The sequence below is a fragment of the Melanostigma gelatinosum genome (assembly GCF_949748355.1).
Source record: "Melanostigma gelatinosum genome assembly, chromosome: 7".
Taxonomy (NCBI): Eukaryota; Metazoa; Chordata; class Actinopteri; order Perciformes; family Zoarcidae; genus Melanostigma; species Melanostigma gelatinosum.
Genome location: NC_136640.1, coordinates 26,138,766 through 26,159,384, shown reverse-complemented (window position 1 = coordinate 26,159,384; position 20,619 = coordinate 26,138,766). Strand labels below are relative to the sequence as shown.

General features: G+C 40.4%; 1 protein-coding gene across 1 annotated transcript in view; it reads left to right on the top strand.

The window, feature by feature from the left end:
- The window catches only part of ngef (neuronal guanine nucleotide exchange factor), a gene marked incomplete at both ends in the record, with an annotated part of 29,316 nt that extends 13,678 nt beyond the window's left edge, over positions 1–15,638 (top strand). The window contains 11 exons of the mRNA XM_079272513.1: positions 643–893; positions 1,747–1,907; positions 2,026–2,178; positions 4,471–4,600; positions 4,778–4,852; positions 7,024–7,113; positions 10,648–10,811; positions 11,126–11,284; positions 15,062–15,141; positions 15,229–15,333; positions 15,418–15,638. Coding sequence (XP_079128639.1) covers positions 643–893; positions 1,747–1,907; positions 2,026–2,178; positions 4,471–4,600; positions 4,778–4,852; positions 7,024–7,113; positions 10,648–10,811; positions 11,126–11,284; positions 15,062–15,141; positions 15,229–15,333; positions 15,418–15,638 — 1,589 coding nt within the window. The remainder of the gene's footprint in view (positions 1–642; positions 894–1,746; positions 1,908–2,025; positions 2,179–4,470; positions 4,601–4,777; positions 4,853–7,023; positions 7,114–10,647; positions 10,812–11,125; positions 11,285–15,061; positions 15,142–15,228; positions 15,334–15,417) is intronic.
- Positions 15,639–20,619: the final 4,981 nt, after the last annotated feature.

The following is a 20,619-nucleotide window of genomic DNA, read 5'->3' as shown; positions in this document are numbered from 1 at the left end:
CAAAAATGCAGACTTTAACTGAACAACAGCTGCTAGTAAAGACAACAAGGTCAGCAACACCTGTAATCAGTTGTCCATGTTGAATTAACCTGGTAGTTGATCGATAATCAAGACTGTTGTTTGTGATCTTCCGGGAAAGGGTCACGTGATAGGGGCGTGACGAATCAGGGAAGGACACGTCGTGACTGCTAAGAACCAATCAAGTAGCGAACGTGGGCGTAGTGTGGATGCTTAGTGTAAACGTAGCAAAACATATACGTTTTCAAATGGAAACGTAATGTTGACATGGCCTGAGAGGATTACCAAACATGGAAGCAGCAGGACAATGTGGTAAACTTGGGCAAACATAGCTACCCAAAACTGGTCACAAACTACTACAAACAAGGAGCAGTAGAACAGAAAATGTAGGTCTGTGCAGTTGAATTATCACTTTTGTTAAATTGTGTGGGAAATGTGAAATAGCGCATTATAGCAAAAAGTTAACTTGTGTAATTTTCTTATTTTGCGTCTGTCCAGAGCATCTGTTTTTCCCATCTAAAACACCACTGCTTAGTCACAGTGGTAATCCAGACCTTTGCAAAAAAAAATAAAAAATTCTACATGTGTACTTCATGCCTGACGCATTGTCTTTTGACTCTCCAGCCTTCCTGTACCAGGAATACCGGGACACCTCCAAGCAGCAGGAGATTGAACAACGGCGGCAGCGTGAGAACCTTTCTCCTGGAGTCCCACCAGGGACTGTGGTAGAAGGGTCTGGTGTCATGTCCCCTCCAGTGCTACAGCTGCAGCTGAGGAACAATGCTCGGTCACTGAGCTTGTGGCAGAACCTGGAAGTTGTGCAGGCCAGCGGCCTGCTCACCCAGTTACCACAGAGTGAAGTCATAATGCAGGAGGTGAGCAATTTTGTGCAGATGTAGGCTTATATAGATATGTACAGGTTTTAGTTGTATAGTTGTATATTGCATTCAAGAGTAAATATGCAGTACAGCTGAGGCTGTAATGGGAATGGCATTCATTCGGCAAGTATTTGGTCATAAACCAAAGTATTTGACAAATTCAAATTTCGACCTGATGTTTGTTATAAGATGTCCACAGTGATTGCAATCCATCCTGATCACGGATGTCTGAACCAAATTGCATGGCACTCCATTTAATAGTAATTAATTAGTAAAGACATTCACTTTAAACCACAAATGTTGAATGTTAAAAAATGTGTTTCCCTAAAATCTCAACCTGAGAGGAAAAGTCAGGGTTTCACCAAATGAGGTAGACTTCATCATCTGGGGACCATGAATGTTCATCTATCCAATAGTTCCTGAGATATTCAAGTCTGTATCAAACTGTTGCACAGACCGTGCAACAGACTGACATTGCCATCCCTAGAGCCACGCTGCTAGCTGGACTAACATTACTGACAATTCTAGTGACAGTATAAGAGAAACAAACAAGAGATACATTTAGAGTGACAGCTGCCTTACTCCAAAATAACTTCATGAATATTCATGCAAACAGATTGTAATGTCTCATCTTCCATCAACGCATAAGTAAATGGATTACTCTATTACACATCCATCATTTAAATCTAGAAATTTGGTAGGTTTTCCAGTGAAAATAAGTAAAATAAAAACAATGAGCCTCATCCAGCTGTGCAGCAGGACATCAGATTGTCATCATATCAACTGTTCACTGGGTATAGGGATCCTCGGTTAGTATTAATGTGGCATTGTGATTTGTTTTTCTGTCTAGGCCATGTTTGAGCTTGTTACCTCAGAAGCATCGTACTACAAGAGTTTGGAGATTTTGGAGAGTCACTTCCTACGTAACCCTGATTTGATCAACCTTCTTAGCCAATCCGATGTGCATTTTCTGTTCTCCAACATCGAGGAAGTGATGAAGGCCAGTGAAAGGTAGGATGAGGTCTCGATTAACACAATTCAGTTCATGATTTAAAAGTCTGATCAAGTTCTAGTCCAGCAAACAAGCTTTGCCTTATATCCCTGGATAACGATCTCTTAATAATTTCAGGTTCTTAATGGATCTTGAGCACCGAATTGAGAAGTCTATTTTGATTTCTGATGTGTGTGACATTGTTTACTACCATGCTGTGGAACACTTCGATGTCTTCATCAAATACGTCATTAACCAGGTGTACCAGGAGAAGAACTACAGACGCATTTTGTGAGTACCTACTTTCTAAATACATCGTCTTCTTCATACACTGCTCACAACAACACTTCATCCGATTTGACTACTGATGATTAAGAGAGAGGAACTGGGAGAAAGAATAACATACTTCATACGCTGCTATTTTTTGTGAATGTTGTCAGCCCAGCTTTTCAGTAGAGAACAGGTTTGCTTTTGATCATAACAAATGCGATGTGCAGGGTGTGGTTGACTATGACTATAATGCGTATGGCTCTCTTCATCAACCACACATACCTGAGTGAGGTTGCTTTCCCATGCGCTGCAGAGGACAGGTTCCTTGGATGACTGACACTGTGGGACTTCTGCCAGCTAACACAAAAAATGTCTGAGACCTGCTGGTTGTTTCAAAACTTAATATGAACTAACATATTGGAGATGCGGCAGAAAGAAGGTATATCTATTAGATGCCATTGTCCATCTGTTTTGTAGATGTACAGTACATAATGCCAAGTTTTGGTGGAACAGTCTGATCAAACTCATATGGGTGTTCGGAGTGCCAAGCCTAATTACTTGTCACAAACAATAACATCAGTGGCAGTGTAGAAAGATTAGTTCTATCAACCTAGGAAGAACATGACAAAACTGTTCAAAACATGGTGACTAATTATCCTGATACTGAGAGGAGAAGAGCTGCTTTCATTGTGACAAAGAAAAGTGACAAAGAAAAATGATATGTGTGTGCAGTTAGAACTGGATCGAAAACAAACTAAGCTGGTAAACAATTTAGTGAGAAGCTAAGAGGACAGGGGACTTTTTACCTAATTAAATGTACAATGGCAGCAATATACATATAGTTCATGCTTTATAGCTTTGGGCAGACCAACAAGTTGTTCTATCATTAAATTGATTCTGTCTTTGTCTCTCTGGTGAAACTACAAGGCACACAGAGAAATACAGAGTCCTTTTGTCATTCATGGGGTTGCTTCATCGATTTTTGGTGTATGTGCCGTATAAGCCGGTCACAATCATATACAATAATATTTTTTGTTCAGGTTGTTAAAAGCTCATCTGGCTCAAACATACAGTTTCTGGCTGGATGCCTCCATTACCTTTACACTGTGTGCCATGTTTATGCATTGCCATAGCAACCTCTGCCCTGTTGTGTTTGCCGTCTTCTTGATTTGCATGTAATTGAAACACCTGTACCTTCCTGGGGCTAATTGTACAAATTTTAATCATACTTTTACTGATCATTATCATTCTTGTAATCTACACAGTGTTCTGTAAAATGCCAAACAAATTGTGATACATTGAGCTGTCAATGATCTTTAAATTGTATCTTTAATTGTAAAGCACTTTGTATCTCTTCCAATTTGAGCCTATGAATAAATCATTGATCAGCTGTCTGACATTTAACAGGGCTGTCTAAGATATCCCGTGAATATGTTTTTCAAGTGATTAATCGTTGATGTGTGCCACGGATGTGCAGAACTGTATTTGTCCCCAGTGGGGTAATTTCATTGTATATGCAGCGGAGCACACACACACAAACACACATATCTCAATAAAAACACATAATGTCATAACAAATAGTTGACATTTAAATATGAAGAAATACTTATTGGGGCTTGGTGCTGGGAACCTCAGTCTGTAGTGGAGCATGGAGGGGGTGATTCCCAGAGGGGACGGAGCAAAGTTCAGGAGAGGTGCCGAGTTCAACAACTATGCATATTTCTGACTTAGTGCACACTCGTGTTTTAGACAGTGTCATGCATCTGGCCCCTGGCATCTGAACTTTAATTAGAAAGGTCAAAATAAAATGATTTTGAGCTCTGATGTGATTTGTGTTCTTTACAGAACATCAAATGCTTACCAACAGTACATATGGATGGAATTAACTTCTAAAGTAACTTTCCTGTACACTTACAAAACACCTGAATAGATTAAAGATTCACCTCTTCAGTGGGAACCAATGGGCTTGGGGTTGGGATTGAGAGCCAAAGTCACAAAGTACTGAGCGATGGACCAACACATAGTTGGCTTGAGTATTTTCATTCATTGGATTTGTTGACAAGAGGAAAACACTAGCCTTATCCTTTAAATGAGGTAAAGAACCTCAAGGTAATACAATTAAATCTATGAGCCCTCAACACTGCCAGGGTGATCTTGATCCATGGATGATTAGCAGAAACCTAACAGAGGTTAGTGTTTGGTTCTCTGTCTATTTCTGTCTCTCATCACTGTATCAAAGAGAGAGAGAGAGAATGTGTGTGTTCTTAATGTAGGATCAACTAAGCATTGTGTTGTCTTAACATGTCTGTCCAGAGAGGGAAACCAGGCTTTTCGTGAGGCCATGGCTTCACTGGAAAACCATCCGCGGGTCAGGGGCCTGTCCTTTACCTCATTCCTCATCCTTCCTTTCCAGAGGATCACAAGGCTCAAGTTGCTCGTACAAGTAAGTGTGCCAACATGAGTTCAAACTAAATGGATACTTTCCAGTAAAATGGCAAGATTCAACAGTGAGTCTGGATATATTTTGAACACGACAAAATTTCAGTCATAATTAGGGGTTTTGTGCCACTGTCGAGGCTTTTTGTTGTTGTTCTTTTATTTCACTTGGTATCTTTCCCAGAACATCCTGAAAAAAGCAGAGGAAAACTCAGAGAGGGAACCAAACGCTGTAAAAGCACATCAGCAACTGGAGCAGGTGAGCATCAGTCATGGGGCGGGGGCCAAGTTGGGTGTCAACATAATGATATGACTATAAATATAATGATATGACTATCATTATCTTGGCACATTTCTTTCCGAGCAAGCACTGGATTCCCGGTGTACCACTGTATGATGAGTGTGACTTACATTGATTGTTGACATGAAGGATAAAATGATTGTTGCCATGATAACTTTCCAACACAGCGGTGCAGGGTGTCTGATAACCTGCCTGGTATCTCGTTGTCTCCCCGGTACCTGAAACAATGAATCTGAAGCCCCCACACACTTAGCCCTTTGCCTTTCCAGTATGCAAAACCATTTCCTCTTTAACTGTTATTTATGTTCTCAGGAGGAATAAACTAAAAATAGATTAATTACCTCTACCTTGTTCACAGGGCAGTCACAACACACTTCCACTAAAAAGAAGTTACAAGGATAAATCATAAAATAAATGAGATAATAACAACAATAAGGAGCATGTCTCTTCAACTCATTACAACCTTTTAAAACAACGTGTTTGCTTTTCTCTTTTTCCTTTGGTTGGGAGTTAAGACAGTGAAGCATAATTGTAGGTTATGACCAGCTCAAACTGGCTGAGGCCAGCAGGTGCTGTCAGCACCGCCGACATCCAGCTGCTTAAAAATCAATAACCATTGGAATTTGTAAATCACGTGTGATTAGTAAGCGTGACATGACTTTGCACCCCATCTAAGTCACAACTAGTTGACAAGAACGTGTGCTCAATCTGTGTTTTCTACAGTGGCACCACAAAGCTCACCATATTCAGTGTTTCTTGACCCTGCAGAGAAAACCAATGGGATATTAGTCAAGAAAAGCAAGTTTGATTTGATAAGAGTGACGGATGCACTGTTTTTATCAGAATTCTTATTTACACCTGCTGTACAACATCAAACATTCACTGGGTCCAAGTGTAATTACTAGTGCTGGGCAACGATTACAAATTTTAATCGTGATTAATCGCATGATTTTCTGCGATTAATCGCATTGGTATGCACAAAATTCAATAATGAATTCAAAAGTAGTGTATTTTAAAAGTACTGCTATAGGAACAAACGGGCAATAACATTTGGTTTGCAAACACTTTAAACATATAAGGTTATTTTTAACAGCAGTATTCCCTTTACACAGTAGCAGTTCTATCTCTTCACTATCTGTGCTCAGTGTGTGACTGCATGTGAAACGTTCCACTGCTGTGCAACAGGAATAAAATGTTCTGCGCACGTTTCAGCAAAATGTCTGTCTTGTGTTTTCTTGACAGTCAGAGCATGTGAATGCAGCTCTACTGTTCATCAATATCATGCTGTAACTCCGAGGTGATGATGGTTACCCAGCGATGTCCAGTAGCCTAGTCTCCAGTGAGAGCAACAGCTGGTGCACATTGTAAAGCCGTCGCTTTTATAGTCCTCTCCTTTTCATACAACTCGTATATTCTTCTTGTGATGGTGCGTCTTGAGGCTCATACGTGCCGTTATTCATTGCGATGCTAAGAACGTTCCTCAGACCGACATCTTCCACAATACTAACTGGCTGCAGTTTGTATCCACTTCTCTGTGGCATTTGTAAGCTTGTCTTGCTTTTGTTTATCTATACTTCTCCCACACACTGCACCAACGTAGTCTGCCGAAACCTCCCTCCACCGTTTGTTTGGGTGATTTGCTGGCATCAACGGTGTGTATTGCATTTTTTTTTTAACTGCGTTAATGCGTGATAAAATAATTGTCGGCGTTAATTAATGAATGCGTTAACGCGATAATAACGAGTTAACTTGCCCATACTAGTAATTACCCAAACTCATTTCCATGTAGTGGACTCAGAACTCAGATAATGATTTGAAGCAAGACTGACATTCTTGAGTCTTATTGATGTTTGCCGTATCATACATGTTCTAATATTGCATGCATGCTTAATTTGCATGCTTCTGGTTGTGATGGACCACATGAACCACCACAATCAGCTGTCTCTTAAATGGTTTCCATCATAAATTACACATGCAGCCGATGTTTTTCATAAATTACACCTCAATCCACTAAAATAAACAATAAATGTGAATACAGCAAATGGTGTTTCTATGATATGATTTTCTTTCACTTTGAAAAAAATGCATACATTCCATGGATTGATGGTGTATATTTGTGTCTTCCCCAGATCGTGAAAGAGTGTAACGAGGGGGTGAGAAAAATGAGTCGCACTGAAGAGCTTATCAGCATTGAGAAAACACTGGAGTTTAAATCCAAGGTAAACAAAAAACCTTTGTTTTCATGATGGCACATCTTGTCCTGCATCCATTTCATAATATGAAGCCTTGCTGATGTGGCTGTAACAAAGTGAGAGGAGACAGTTAGAGGAGACAGTTAGTAACAATCAAACAGTGAGACACAATAATGGTGTTAAGGATAAAGGGGATTTGTTCAGACTGTAGCTGTGTCCCAATTTAGAAAGCACCTTCTTCAGGTCTGGATTGAAAATAAGTCCCATTCCAATGGTTTGAGAAATGTAGTGGCGGGCCGTGCATTTTATACTTGGCCCTTTACTGCTGTCCTGCAGCTGAAACACCTTATTATGATGCCACAGCTATGGTTATTATTTATTTCATGTAAAAAGTGAAGCTCAACACCTATAAATACACTTAACATGAATACGCAGAGAGAGTGTCTCCTCTCTTCTCTGACTGCAGCTGGGACTGCTGCGCACTACTGTTAGAGTAACCGCCTGTGAGTGCTTTGGGGCTCACGGCAGCACCAGCTACTCGTTCACCACAGTGCAGAACGTACGTGCTTTAACGTCACAGTCAAAACACCAGAAAAGTCTCCAACAACAGAACAAGTCGCTAGATTTGTCGCTAGTAGCTTTTGACAAAAAAAGTTGGCAAGAGGGTTTGGAAAGTCGCCAGATTTAGCGAGAAAATCGCCAAGTTGGCAACACTGGCACCGACTAAATGTGTCCCGAGCGCAACATTGGACGTAACAATAGTTCCTATGACATAAAACAAAGCAAAAATCCATCTTCATAAAAACAAGTTGTACAAATAATAATATATAAACAAGCATATTAAAGCTACTGCAGATGTAAAAATGCATTTAACTTACCAGAGCTGCTGTTCACTATTTAAAGACAAAGTGCATCCTCCTTTCTTTGTTAACAAAGAGTTTAATCTCACGGTTGTTCACTACATCCGTGCGTTTTAGTTCCAGTAAGAAGTCCTTCTGGATTCATGGACGCGAGTGAAGACAGTCGAGCCTCCCCAGTTGTATTTCTTGAATACGTTTTAATGCGTTTGAGGCTAAAAATGTCCGCTCGACAGAGGCAGCAGATATTGGGATTGTCACCGCCCAACATGTCACGCTAGCCCACTGACCAATCCCGTATGGCTAGGCCAGCTAGCAGCTCTGACACGTCAAAGAATACGCCCAACATGTCAAACTAAAGATCTGATTGGTTGAACACTATGACAATCAACAATATCGTCCCCATTCACTTAAACTGCACATTGATTCACTTGTGAGTCTACAGGCCTCGGGCCTCTCTTCTTACCTAGAGACACAGAGGTGAGATCTGATTGGATAAAAGCTCTACTTAAAACAAGCTGCACTGGAAGCAGAGCAACTGAGGAAGACAGTAGCTCTGCAATGAGGAAATAAGATAATGGGAAAAAAAATATGATGCATGTAGTGTATTTATGAAAAATGATTAAATTATAAAATAGCTATAACTTTGTGATTCTGTCTAGGCCAGCAGAGAAGGCCTTGCTGGCTTTCTTTTGCCCTGTGTTTCACATGTGGTTCATCCTTCATAGCCATGTGTCCCACAGTCTATAGAGTGGTCTCACCTACGTCACAATCTCCTTAGTGACGAGGTCTGTCCGCCATGTTGGAGTACATACAGATCCTACATGGCGGCGAGTAAACAAGGAAGTGCGGCGAAAATACCATACTTTGAATCACTGGATAGTGCATCAAAGGTTCGCTACCTGGCCAAATTGAAGGTTATTGGTAACTTGGATCCCTATACGATGAGTGCAGATGGTTTCAGTGCCGATCCTACTTATCTTCCATCGGTAAACTACGCCAACATCTACACGTATCTCGTGAACACCCCCAGTCCTTACACAAAAGACGAGTTGGAGTGCTACAAAGGGCTCGACGCTTATAATCAGTTTGTCAGTGGATGGGTCCGAGACGTCAAAGCAACGGTCGTCGAGAATTTTCATCCCGTCATTGGGAGGGTAAATATATACAGATCTGGTCAGATATTTAGCAATATTCAATGTTTACTCAGTGCAAACAGACACGTGTGTTTGTTTACATTGTACATGCACGTCATTGTGTGCGTGTGTGTAGGAATTAACTTTAAACTAACCCCTAACTTCATCCCCCCCCCCTCACACACACACACACACACACATACATATATATGATCTGACGTTAAACTCATATCAAGCAATGCTGAGGCTGCATCTATGTGTTTCGCCTGTTGTACACGCTCGACACGTCTCTGGCACCGACTGCTGTCACGGGCCGATGAAGCTTCGGTAACCTTCTCATGTCCAAGTTTAATTTATATTTCCTTTATTAAATACTGTTCACAAACGAATTTGTTAATAAAATCACTGACCACTTATAAAGTGATCCGCACATACTCTAGTGTACGCCAAATTCCATTCCTTTACATCTCGAGAGATGCGTGACAGCCATTTCTCGCGACGTCGCTTGGATAGCTCCTTCGTGTCATTTCCTTGATGGGTAATGACCGCTGGCAAACGTGTGACCTCTGGCAAATGTGTACTTAGCAGAGGTACAAAAAAACAGGTAAAAATGTATGCTGTTATTACTTTGACTGCATATGTAGGTAAAATGGTTGGTAAGAGAGGAGAGAAAATGAATCCAGTTGAGCTGAATGGTTGATGAAAGAGCACATCTTGTTTAAAGAAAAAAACTAAAACGAGTTGTTGGTGAAGTACAGGTTAGTTTAAATGGAAGAGGGAAGGGATGTTGTGAAAAGACTGTTGCAACTGCTGTTGCACGTTGAGACCGATAGAAGGCTGTAGTGCTGTTTGGTAAAGAGCCACGGAGTGTATGCTGTCAGGAGTGGAGACATGGTAATGCAATACATCTGTGACAAACGTCCACATAGACGTTTGTCACAGATCGAGAGAGGCAGAGATGCATGAGCAGCCATTTCTCACTGAGAATAGTGCGAAGAGTGCTAGACTGGCCAATTGTGGCAATTGTGTGGATTCATTTTGACAAATGTGCTTGAGGCGTTTGGTTTTTAGTTTTAACAGACTTTCAGATTTTTCAGAAGAATGGGATTATAAAAATAAACAAATTCTTATTCATTTGGAGTTCAGTCCCAAAGGTTTAGGCTAAATTATGTTTGGCTCTTGGTGATTATACTGTTTTCCACAAAGCTCAACAGTTAGTTTGGGCCAGAGCAACCAACTGTTAACAAACCATGCTAACTCTATTCACTCATGTTTTGAGTAGGAGCATGGCACTCTCCACTGACTAACCAACCCAAATGCTCTATTAACTGCTAATAATCAGTGATACGTATCTATGATTAAGGACAGGTTCTCCACACCTACTAATGGTCAAAGAGGTCACACGAAACACAGTTACAAATGTAACTTACTATCCCGTATCAAGTACATGATGTACAAACTAATACATCAGAATGATACTGTGCAGAAACTATGACATTAAAGAACTTTTAGAAATGAGGAAATATTACACTAACCCTGATTGGAAACTCCTATCTTTCTTCCTGTAGTCTGTGCCCATCATTTCACACTCGCGCTGGTTGCTGAAGAAAGGTGAAGTGCAGCAAATGGCTGGGCCTAAGAGCACTAGGACCATGCGGAGTCGTAAGCTCTACCAACCAGTCTACTTGTTCCTTTTTAACAATCTGCTGCTGATCACCAAGCGCAACTCAAGGTAAGCATTTGGTAATGCTCACTGTGAAATACTCAGTTAAACTGTAAATCCTTCCGACATGAAGCTTCATTTTGTGTTGAAACTGTTTCATAGAGGTGTTTAACTTCATGATCACTATGAAGGATATAGTTTGTGGTGCTGTGTAACTATTTTGCATTATACAGAGAGGTCTTTTGTTGTTTAGCCTACCCTCATTGATGTTAATGGACTGGACAAAATAATTAGACAGTATAATACAATACAATTCAAAAGCACCACAAACATGTACATGTATGTTCACATTCAGACTGTTAATTCAGTCAACTTGTTGTCAGTGGGGACAAGTTCCAGGTTATTGACTCATGCACACGGGCCATGTTGAGGACTGAAGATCTTGAAGACCAGGGCCAAATTCTGGCGAATGTCTTTAATCTGAAACTGCTGGAGAACCAAGAGGAGCGTCCAGTCAGCTACATGCTCAAGGCCTCTAGTATGTAAGTATCTGAAGCAGAATCAGTTTGGGGTTCCACTGAGATGTTGAGAATGAGATGGGGTCAGCTGTGGATGGGTTTGTTTGAAAGCAAACAGACTAATCACGTTTATTTATGATATAGATATGTGATTTTAGCATGAAGCTGAATTACTATTAAATGAATCTGCTGATTGTGAACTGTTCAGAGGCAAGGCAAGGCAAGTTTATTTGTATTGCACATTTCAACATCAAGGCAATTCAAAGTGCTTCACATAAAACTATTAAAAGCATCAAAACATAAGGCAAAAGAAAAGGAGATTTAAAAACAATTGAGAACATTCATTGAAACATGAAACACAGTCATTAAAACACTAAAAAGCAGTGTACGAAATAAAATACAGTAGTAAACTGCAGAAATGCAGGAAATTGATTAATATATTAATTGAATGTGGTTCAATTAAAGGCAGCAGCAAACAGAAAAGTCTTCAATCTTGATTTAAATGAGCTGAGGGTCTCAGCAGACATGCAGCTTTCTGGGACTTTGTTCCAGATATGTGGAGCAGAAAAACTGAACGCTGCTTCTCCATGTTTAGTTTGCTCTGGGAACAGAAAGTAGACCGGCCCAGACGACCTGAGGGGTCGGGATGGTTCATAAGGTAGCAGCAGATCAGAGATGTATTTTGGCCCTAAACCATTCAGTGCTTTGTAAACCAACAGCATGATTTTAAAGTCAATTCTTTGTTGGACAGGAAGCCAGTGCAAAGACCTCAGAACTGGAGTGATATGATCCACTTTCTTGTTCTTAGTGACTCGAGCTGCAGCGTTCTGACGGACTTTTTACAGAGACCTGTAAACACACCGTTACAGTAGTCCAGTCTGCTGAAGATAAATGCGTGGACAAGTTTTTCCAAATCCTGTTGAGACATAAGTCCTCTAATCCTTGATATATTCTTCAGAACAATGTAATGATGAGCAATCCATATAAGACATGAAAATATTTACTTCTGTAAAATATATATAAGAGGAAATACATTTAACTTTAGTCCTTGCACTTTCTTCTTTCTTCTTCTTTTGGCCAGTGTTTTGGCCTATAGTCTGCCTTTGTATACAAGAATGTGTTCTTAACAGTGGCGGGCCATGCATCTTATACCTGGGCCTTCAGTGCTGTCCTACAGTTGAACCACCTTCTAATAACCTCATAACAGCTACGGGTTATTATTTGTTTCAAGGGGTGTAACACATATTCGTATTAAACTGTCCGGTACGAGGCTTACGAACAATATGTTTGAATAATACTAGTGCATTTGGAAAATGCAGAAGCTTAAATTGTGGGAAATATAATATTCTTTCAGTGGAGCCACTGCTCTCAACCTGGCAACCCACCCAACGTCTGACACGCCCACCACGGAAGACAAACATTGTACTCTGGTGATGCACGTGTGTTCTGGGAGACACACTATGCTAAATTAGCTTAGCAGGAAAACCAACAGCAGCACACATGCTGAAAACTCTCCCCGGAGCGTTTAGCTGTTCCCTACTGATTCAAACAGGGATAAAGCAATCGCCACACAATCCCCATTTCTGCAGACCATAATTCTTACTTTATAAAAGAAAACAGATACATGAATACACGCATGACGGGATGCTTCGTCATCAACGGACAATGCATCAAGATCAATGTAATTAACACAATGACAAGAACAAACTCACAAGAACCAGTCACATATATTTATATGACAACAAAGCAACAAATCAATCCAGCAACACTGCAGCGCTAAAACACGCATTCTGCCACACACTGAACAGCACGGGCCATGAACAATGTTAATCATATCATAAAAACTACTGCAGATGTAAAAACAAAGCAGTTCACTTACCAAAGCTGCTGTTCACTTAAAGACAAAGTCCATCCTCCTTTCTTTGTTAACAAAGAGTTTTATACCACAGTTGTACAGAACATCGGTGCAGTTCAGTTCCAGTCAGAGCTCCTCCTGTGAACGTGTTCGTTGAGTTGTAGATCCACTCGGGTCTCAGCAAAAGTTTTCAAAAGCACCGTAGCTTGTAAGTGTCCTGTCGTGCTATGGTGTCTTGTTGCTGCCTTGGTTAGCAAATCTAGCGTAGCTCCAAACACTAAGACGCTCAGTCGCAAATAAAACCCATTCTTAGCCATAACGCTTCTCCGACGCTGTTAGCCAGGAATACCGTTCGTACGAATCCTTCTCCTGGCTGGGTCAGAGCTGCTAGCTGTGGGGCTGACCGACCCTTTCTTACGATGTACAGCTTTTCTGTAAATGTCCTTCTCCAGAAAGGCGTTGCCAGTAACTCCCAAATCCGTTTCTCCTCCTCCTTCAGCCATTGAGTGTTAAAAAAACAAAGCTACACCAAGCAAAATGCTAGAAATATCATGTCAATGTCATAACTTCTTACATATCTTTCAACTTGAACTCGAACCTTCCCTTAATCACAACGTTAAATAATTACTTATCACGCTCTAGATCAGCCTTTTTGAAACTGAGAGCTACTTCAAGGGTACTGAGTAGTACGAAGGGCTACTTGTTTGATACAAACTTCCTGAATAACAAAGTTGCACATATGATTATTATTTAATAATAATCATAATAAATGTGAAGAGGCTGTCTGATCACATGTCAATGTTAATTGTACCTCACAATAATTAGTAACAATGATTGTGTATTTTGTTCAAAATCACACCTGTTATATTTTTATATATATTTTATCACTTCTAACATTTTTTAGGAAATCATTAACTGTCATATCTTCAAATCATGTCTTGTTTGTACTAACCACTGTAACATTTTTGAACAGATCATGAACTCTGTCCCATGTTTATACAAATTATCAGTTATATAAGATTTTTTAAAAAATCAACTCTTTCACATTTTTTAATTAATCCTATTACATCAGTACTAATCACCAAATTTTGGGAAGTCTGGGTCACCTTTGCATTGAAGCCAGCATGCCAGCCCATCATGACGGGAGCCCCGTCTGTTGTCACCAACACCAGCTTTTCTAATGGTACCTTTTTCTCCACGAAGAAACTAGTAAAAAGTCTTGTCTATAGCCGAGGGGGGGATCCAACCCTCCGAGGCGCGCGAGCATCTTCGGTCACCCGCGTTCAAACCCTCTAGTCTGGGCCTTTTCGGTCGGACTGTGTTGCCTTGCCTCTACCCCCGCCACCCACGAGTTGTTGCCCCGCCGGCCTGTTCCGAGGACTGACGGACCTGACGACGGGGTGCGCTCGAGGCTGGGGCCGCGCGTCCGGCGCCAACGAGAAGCGCCCGCCATTCGGAACCTGAAAACCTAGTGCGGTGCGGCGGCCTCATCCTTTTAAAATCGACATGAATGCAAGCGTTTTTGATTCAAAAAGAACAGCAACTAAAATGTTTCGACGGAGCTCCATGGTGACTTGTGCTATTTTTAGAACATGCCTTGCGGGCGACTCACGTGGTCCCTGCGGGCAACCAGGTGCCCGTGGGCACCGTGTTGGCTACCTCTGCTCTTGATGTAGTGATAGTACGGAGCTCTATAGGACTCAGAGGAAGAAGGAATTTTAGACTTTGTTTACACAGAAACAACTTGTTAATGGGATCACTTCACTGTCCTGTTGTCTTGTCATGGGGCTTTATAGAATATGTCTGTGTCAAATTGTGAATTTGTATACAACCTGTTCATGCAAAGTGTTGGCCCTATTGGGAGAATGATGAACATACCAAACAAGAATGAAGTTTATAAAAATGTATTAACCTTTAACTGGTTACTCATGACATCCTGTGAACAGGAGTGATAAGCTGCGATGGATGTGTGCCCTCACTCCTAACCGGCGCACACGCTTTATGTCAACTAGTGCCCACCAACAAGGTGAGACAGAATATCACAGCAACATTGTGAACAGTCCTCAACATGCAGACATGGAGATATGAACTAACTATCTGTGATATTTATCAGACTCTCCACAGGTGCAATGTATTCACTCATACTCATCTCAGGAGCCAGATGAACTCTCCATCGAGACGGCCGATGTTTTAAACCTCCTAGAAAGAACAGACGATGGTGTGTAGATGCTTTTATGTCCCAGTCTTGTGCATTGTTTTCTCTTTCCATCTCCATGTCATCTCTGTGTCTTCTGTATTCCAGGCTGGATGATGGGGGAAAGGCTCCATGATGGCGAAAGGGGCTGGTTCCCTTTTCGATTAGTAGAGGAGATCCTGAGCAAGGTGGTCCGAGCTCAGAACCTGAGAGAGGCCTTCAGGATCCAGCAAGCCCAGAAAGGTGGAGGAGTTCTGCAAACTGAAGCCAGGATTGGTACAAGGTTGGGAAGACGCACTCCAAAGTTCTCCAACTTCTCCAATCAGTGAATTCATCAAATGTGGAGACCAATGAAGTGAAACAGAGAAAGTAACAGTGATGAATGTCAACATTCAGGGCCATATGCATACAAACAAATTATCAGGATACATGTGACTTAAATCCCATACAATGACATCTTGTTCTTTTTATTTTCACTTAGCAGTTGATGGTTTTAAAAATCCAAATGATCAAAACGCTTGAGGCAATTATCTTGTACAAGCGATACTGCATGTCTCATATAAACACATACTGAAGGTGTTTTGTAGGCCCACACACTGTGTAATGCATGGAGCAAAGCTCTCTGTTTGGTTGGGAGCTGTATTTGGGGATGGCAAGAACTCCAAAAGTCTTGTAAAGGAAGTGTGTATCCTCCAGCTGCATGGGCATGTTTTAAAAGTTGTATGTGTTCATTTCATTGTAAAATTCCTTTCAACACTGAATTATACCCCACAGCCACAACACAAACGTTTAGGTGTACGGTGACCACGAGAGTTTAATATAAAACACAACACAATGAAATACAGAAACATCGAAAACAAAACAAAATACATGCAGTGCATTTAGTGTTTGATGAAATCCTATTTTATGAAAATTAGCAATGATCACTAAAAAGTCTTTGTCTACAAATAAGTGAGTTAGCTAAAGTGATACTCCCCCCAAAATCGTTTGAGTTTGAAACACTGAGTACATCCGGAGTTGATTGCTGGCTGTAACATGTGTTATAAAGAACAACGGCAGCAGTCAGCTTAGCTTCATAGCGGTTACAAAAGTGACTGGACATCCATAAGAAAATCTGTGGTGTCAGCTTCAAATGTGTGCACAATCATTTTAATAGTGTGTTTGCTAGTTTTAGTTTAGTTTCAGTTTCTCAAAAAGGTTGTATTTTTTAAATATTTAGTTTTTGCTTTACAGTAGTTGTAGTTTGTTTTAGGGCCAGGTATTATGTTTTAGAAGGATGTAGCTACCACATAGCTATCATATTGCAACTTCATCCTGACCCCAATTGATTAACATTGGGCCTGAGCTGCCATTTGATTTACTAAAATATTGAAATCATGCTCTTGTTATTTAATTAGTCTGCATGTGAAAAACAATAGTGAAAGATGTGGAAACAATTTTATTTTTCATGGACTGGAATGTCAAGTATGTTCAATTTCTGTAGTTTATTGTCACGAGAGAAGACAAAAATTACACCTCTCTCCTAGAGCTAATAATCTAAAGTGAAATGAATTCATGTTCATTTTAATCATTTTTAACCAGGCAATATTGTTTCAGGAAAGATCTTTTTTTCTTAAGGGATATTGTAAGTTCACGTCAGTTTTTTTATGATAATTTTAGTTTTAGTTTTGATTTTCTTTAACATTGAGAACCCTGACACTCTCCTCTGCCACAGTGCAAGTATTTTCGAATTTGTTCCCACGTTAAAGGTGCTAAATTCAATATTCAGAGCATTAATATAGCAGCAAACAACTATTGTCTATGCAAAGATATAGAGGAGTAATATCTAGGTAGGCCAAGAATTAAGTCACTCTCCCTCTGTGTGTGTTGTGATCTGAGCTTTTTGGGCCGGACACGCATGTTAGCGTGCCCACTAGGTTACAGCGGCCGTTCTGCACTGCTTTCATACAAAGATTATAGCGCCCACTCGCTAGTTCCCCCTTAGGTAAACACTGTTAGCTTTGTCAGCACCGTTGCTGGTGTTTGCGCTGTTAGCTGCAAGCTTCCTGCTTAGCTGACGCCATGTTGGGAGCTGTGGGAAGACAATAGATATGCTCTGAAGAACCGTTAAAAAGGATCTCTCTGATCCTGCAAAATCATCTACGTCATCTTGTTCGATCATTACTGTCACATGATGAAATAGACACTCGTGCATGGACTAGAGTATATTCCATTAATCCGTGCAAATAAAACAAAAACAATGTACACGGATAATTTAATTGAATAACTCATAATATATAGCTATACAGTATGCAAATATAGCATACAGACATCAGAAAGTGTGATTGCAGTTTTATAGTGACATGTACTTGAAATATATATTGTACTCCCAAGTACAGCTTCAGGTGAGATTACAGTTTACATTCCTGTGCATTACACATGGCTCCCAGCTGCAATAACGTATCTAGCACACTGTCATAAACAGTCTTGATTTTTGACCTGCCATGAACCTAAGCTGACCACAGTCTTTGTCCTCTGTCAAAGAACAAACTACAAACTAATAGTCACCTTCTGAGCCTACAGTATTTTCTAGTGAAGATACATTTTGTAAGGGTTACTTCTTTAAAACTGTCAATACAACAGAAGTACACACACACAAACAAGGGATAAATACTATAAAAGCAGTTTAATGCCAAATAACTGCAATTTGTCGTAACTTTATAGAATGTATCAACACTATGGATCAGCATGATTGTAAAGCCTTGTTTGTCTTTAAATATGGTATATGTACAGTGATGCAAATATTTGATGTTCAAGCTAATAATTACTAAATAATTTCATTTTGTAAGATATAAATTATTGTTCATAAAAAAGCATTAATCAGAGATGTGCCTGTGTCGCTGATGTAACTTTACGGATTGCATTATTATTTAGTTATTTCTTTGGAACATACAAATACATAAGCACAGCTGATCTTTTCCCTTTGTACTTTGGTTTATGGTAACCCAGTGGTGGGCCGTGCATTTTATACCTGGGCCTTCACTGCTGTCCTTGCAGCTGAAATACCACCTTATAACCACATTGTGGCGCCACAGCTATTATTCATTTTTAAGGCTGTAACTATGTACGTCTTCATATTAAACCGTTCGGTACGAGTCGTTTGAATAACGCTCGAGCATTGAGAGAATGCAAAAGCCTAAATTCAGGAAAATATAATGTCCTCAGCTGGTCTGGCTGTGGGATCCACCGTCATTCCTTAATGACAAGCCAATGACTACCCAAAGAGATCATCATAGGATTTTACTTTCACAACTTGAACGTTGAACGTACTGCTCTGCAATGTCTTTCCTCCTCTCAGCACCCTCTGTCATCGTGCAATTCACTTGGTCAGAATGCTCATATTTGATTGGCTGAGCTGCATCACATGATGTGATTCACTACCCATCAGCCTCTGCTGGCTGTTAAGTTTCGTTTCACGTGCTCGCCCACTGACCAATCACAGCACACTCTGCAACTCGCGGGAAAGCTACACGTGGACACTGAGCGGCATGTAATGCTGACGTCATTATAGGCCGGCGCGCAGGCTCTGATAGTCAAAGAATACGCCCAATATGTCAAACTAAAGATCTGATTGGTTGAACACTGACAATCAACAATATCGTCCCCATTTACTTTAATCTGCACTGGCTGCAGGTGTGAGTCTGCAGGCCTCTGTTCTTACCTAGAGACACAGAGGTGAGATCTGATTAGATAAAAGCTCTACTTAAAACAAGCTGCACTCGAAGCAGAGCAACTGAGGAAGACAGGAGCTGTGCAATGAGAAAATAAGATAATGGGAAAATATTTTTATAAATTATAATACATGTAGTGTATTTAAGAAAAATTATTAAATTATAAAATAGATATAGCTTTGTGATTCTGTTTAGGCCAGCAGAGAAGGCCTTGCAGGCCCTGACGGCCCGCCACTGTGGTAACCACCTCCCATTTTAATATTTATATTCACAGTCTGTAGGACTATACTAGAATAGGCGGCATTAGCGACAGTGTGGGGCCAATATGTCTCTAATATTTATATTTTATTTTGGTGACTGAATGTTGTTGCTCCAATGAGTGTGTCACTTCGACAGTGGCTCCCATATAGTTTTAACACAGTATGCAAATACAGCGAATTCTACAGACCTATTTGACTGATAGACTGTAGCGGATCATGGTTGGCTAAAATGGAACATTTATGTATGTCTTAACTCATTTTCAAAGCATTTCATTATTACTGAGGTTAATGCAACATGTGGACATAGGTATTGTTTGGGGTACAGACACAATACAGGTTTTTGAAAAGCATGTAGGAACCAAACACATAGACAATGTGAGGTTAAAATGTCCATTGAAACATACAATAGCTGACTGGAGCAGATCCTAAGGACACAAGATGGGATACCGTCTGGGCCAGCAGCTTTGCATGCTTTGTCATATTTCAAAACCTTAGTCCCTGCCACATGCACCTGGATTACTCAGTCGGAATACTTTTCAAAATGATCCTGGTATTGTATTTTAGCTGACCTGATGGCTTTCCTAAGTTCGTACCAGGTTTAATTGTAGCGATCCTTATCCCCTGCTTTAAAAGTGGTGGTAATTTCTTTCAATTTGAGCTAAATATTTCTATCACACAAAACAAAAACAAAGAAACAGAACCAAACAGTACTGCATTCCTGTTGTGCATTTTTTGAATTTGCATTAGGTGAATTCTCTGGACATCTAATATGGCGATGATCGATAGTCATATGATGCAGAAAAGAGGTATTGCTGAATGTGTCTTCAATGTGTCTGCCGGTGATGGCATACTTTATCATTAATTTAGTGGGTAGTACATACTGATTGAGTATGTAGTATGCAGTACATTAGAATGCATTTTCAAACATACACTGAGTCTCGTAAGCCCAAATCCTGTGTAATATTTCTGACAAACTGAGTGTGGACCATAGACTGTATATAAGAAGTGGAAATAGCCACCGTAACGTCACCCATTGTTATGTGGACTATGGTATTGAAACCTCGAGTTTGGCATTGTGTCTATTGTCATCTTGTTCTTTTTTAAAGCAAAAGTGACATGAGAGGGTGGACCTAAGTACAACCGAATGCTATACATAACATGCGACATAACAGGCGACCAAAACGTTACAACTCACAGATTGAACAACTGCGAGGTAGAGACTTGTCAATCACAAGGTAGTGATTCAAAGCTACAAGTAAAATGACTTGATTGGGAACAAGAACTGGTAAAGTATGTGATGGTGCATCAAGGAGTAGAATATGTCACTGTAGGTAAAGCTG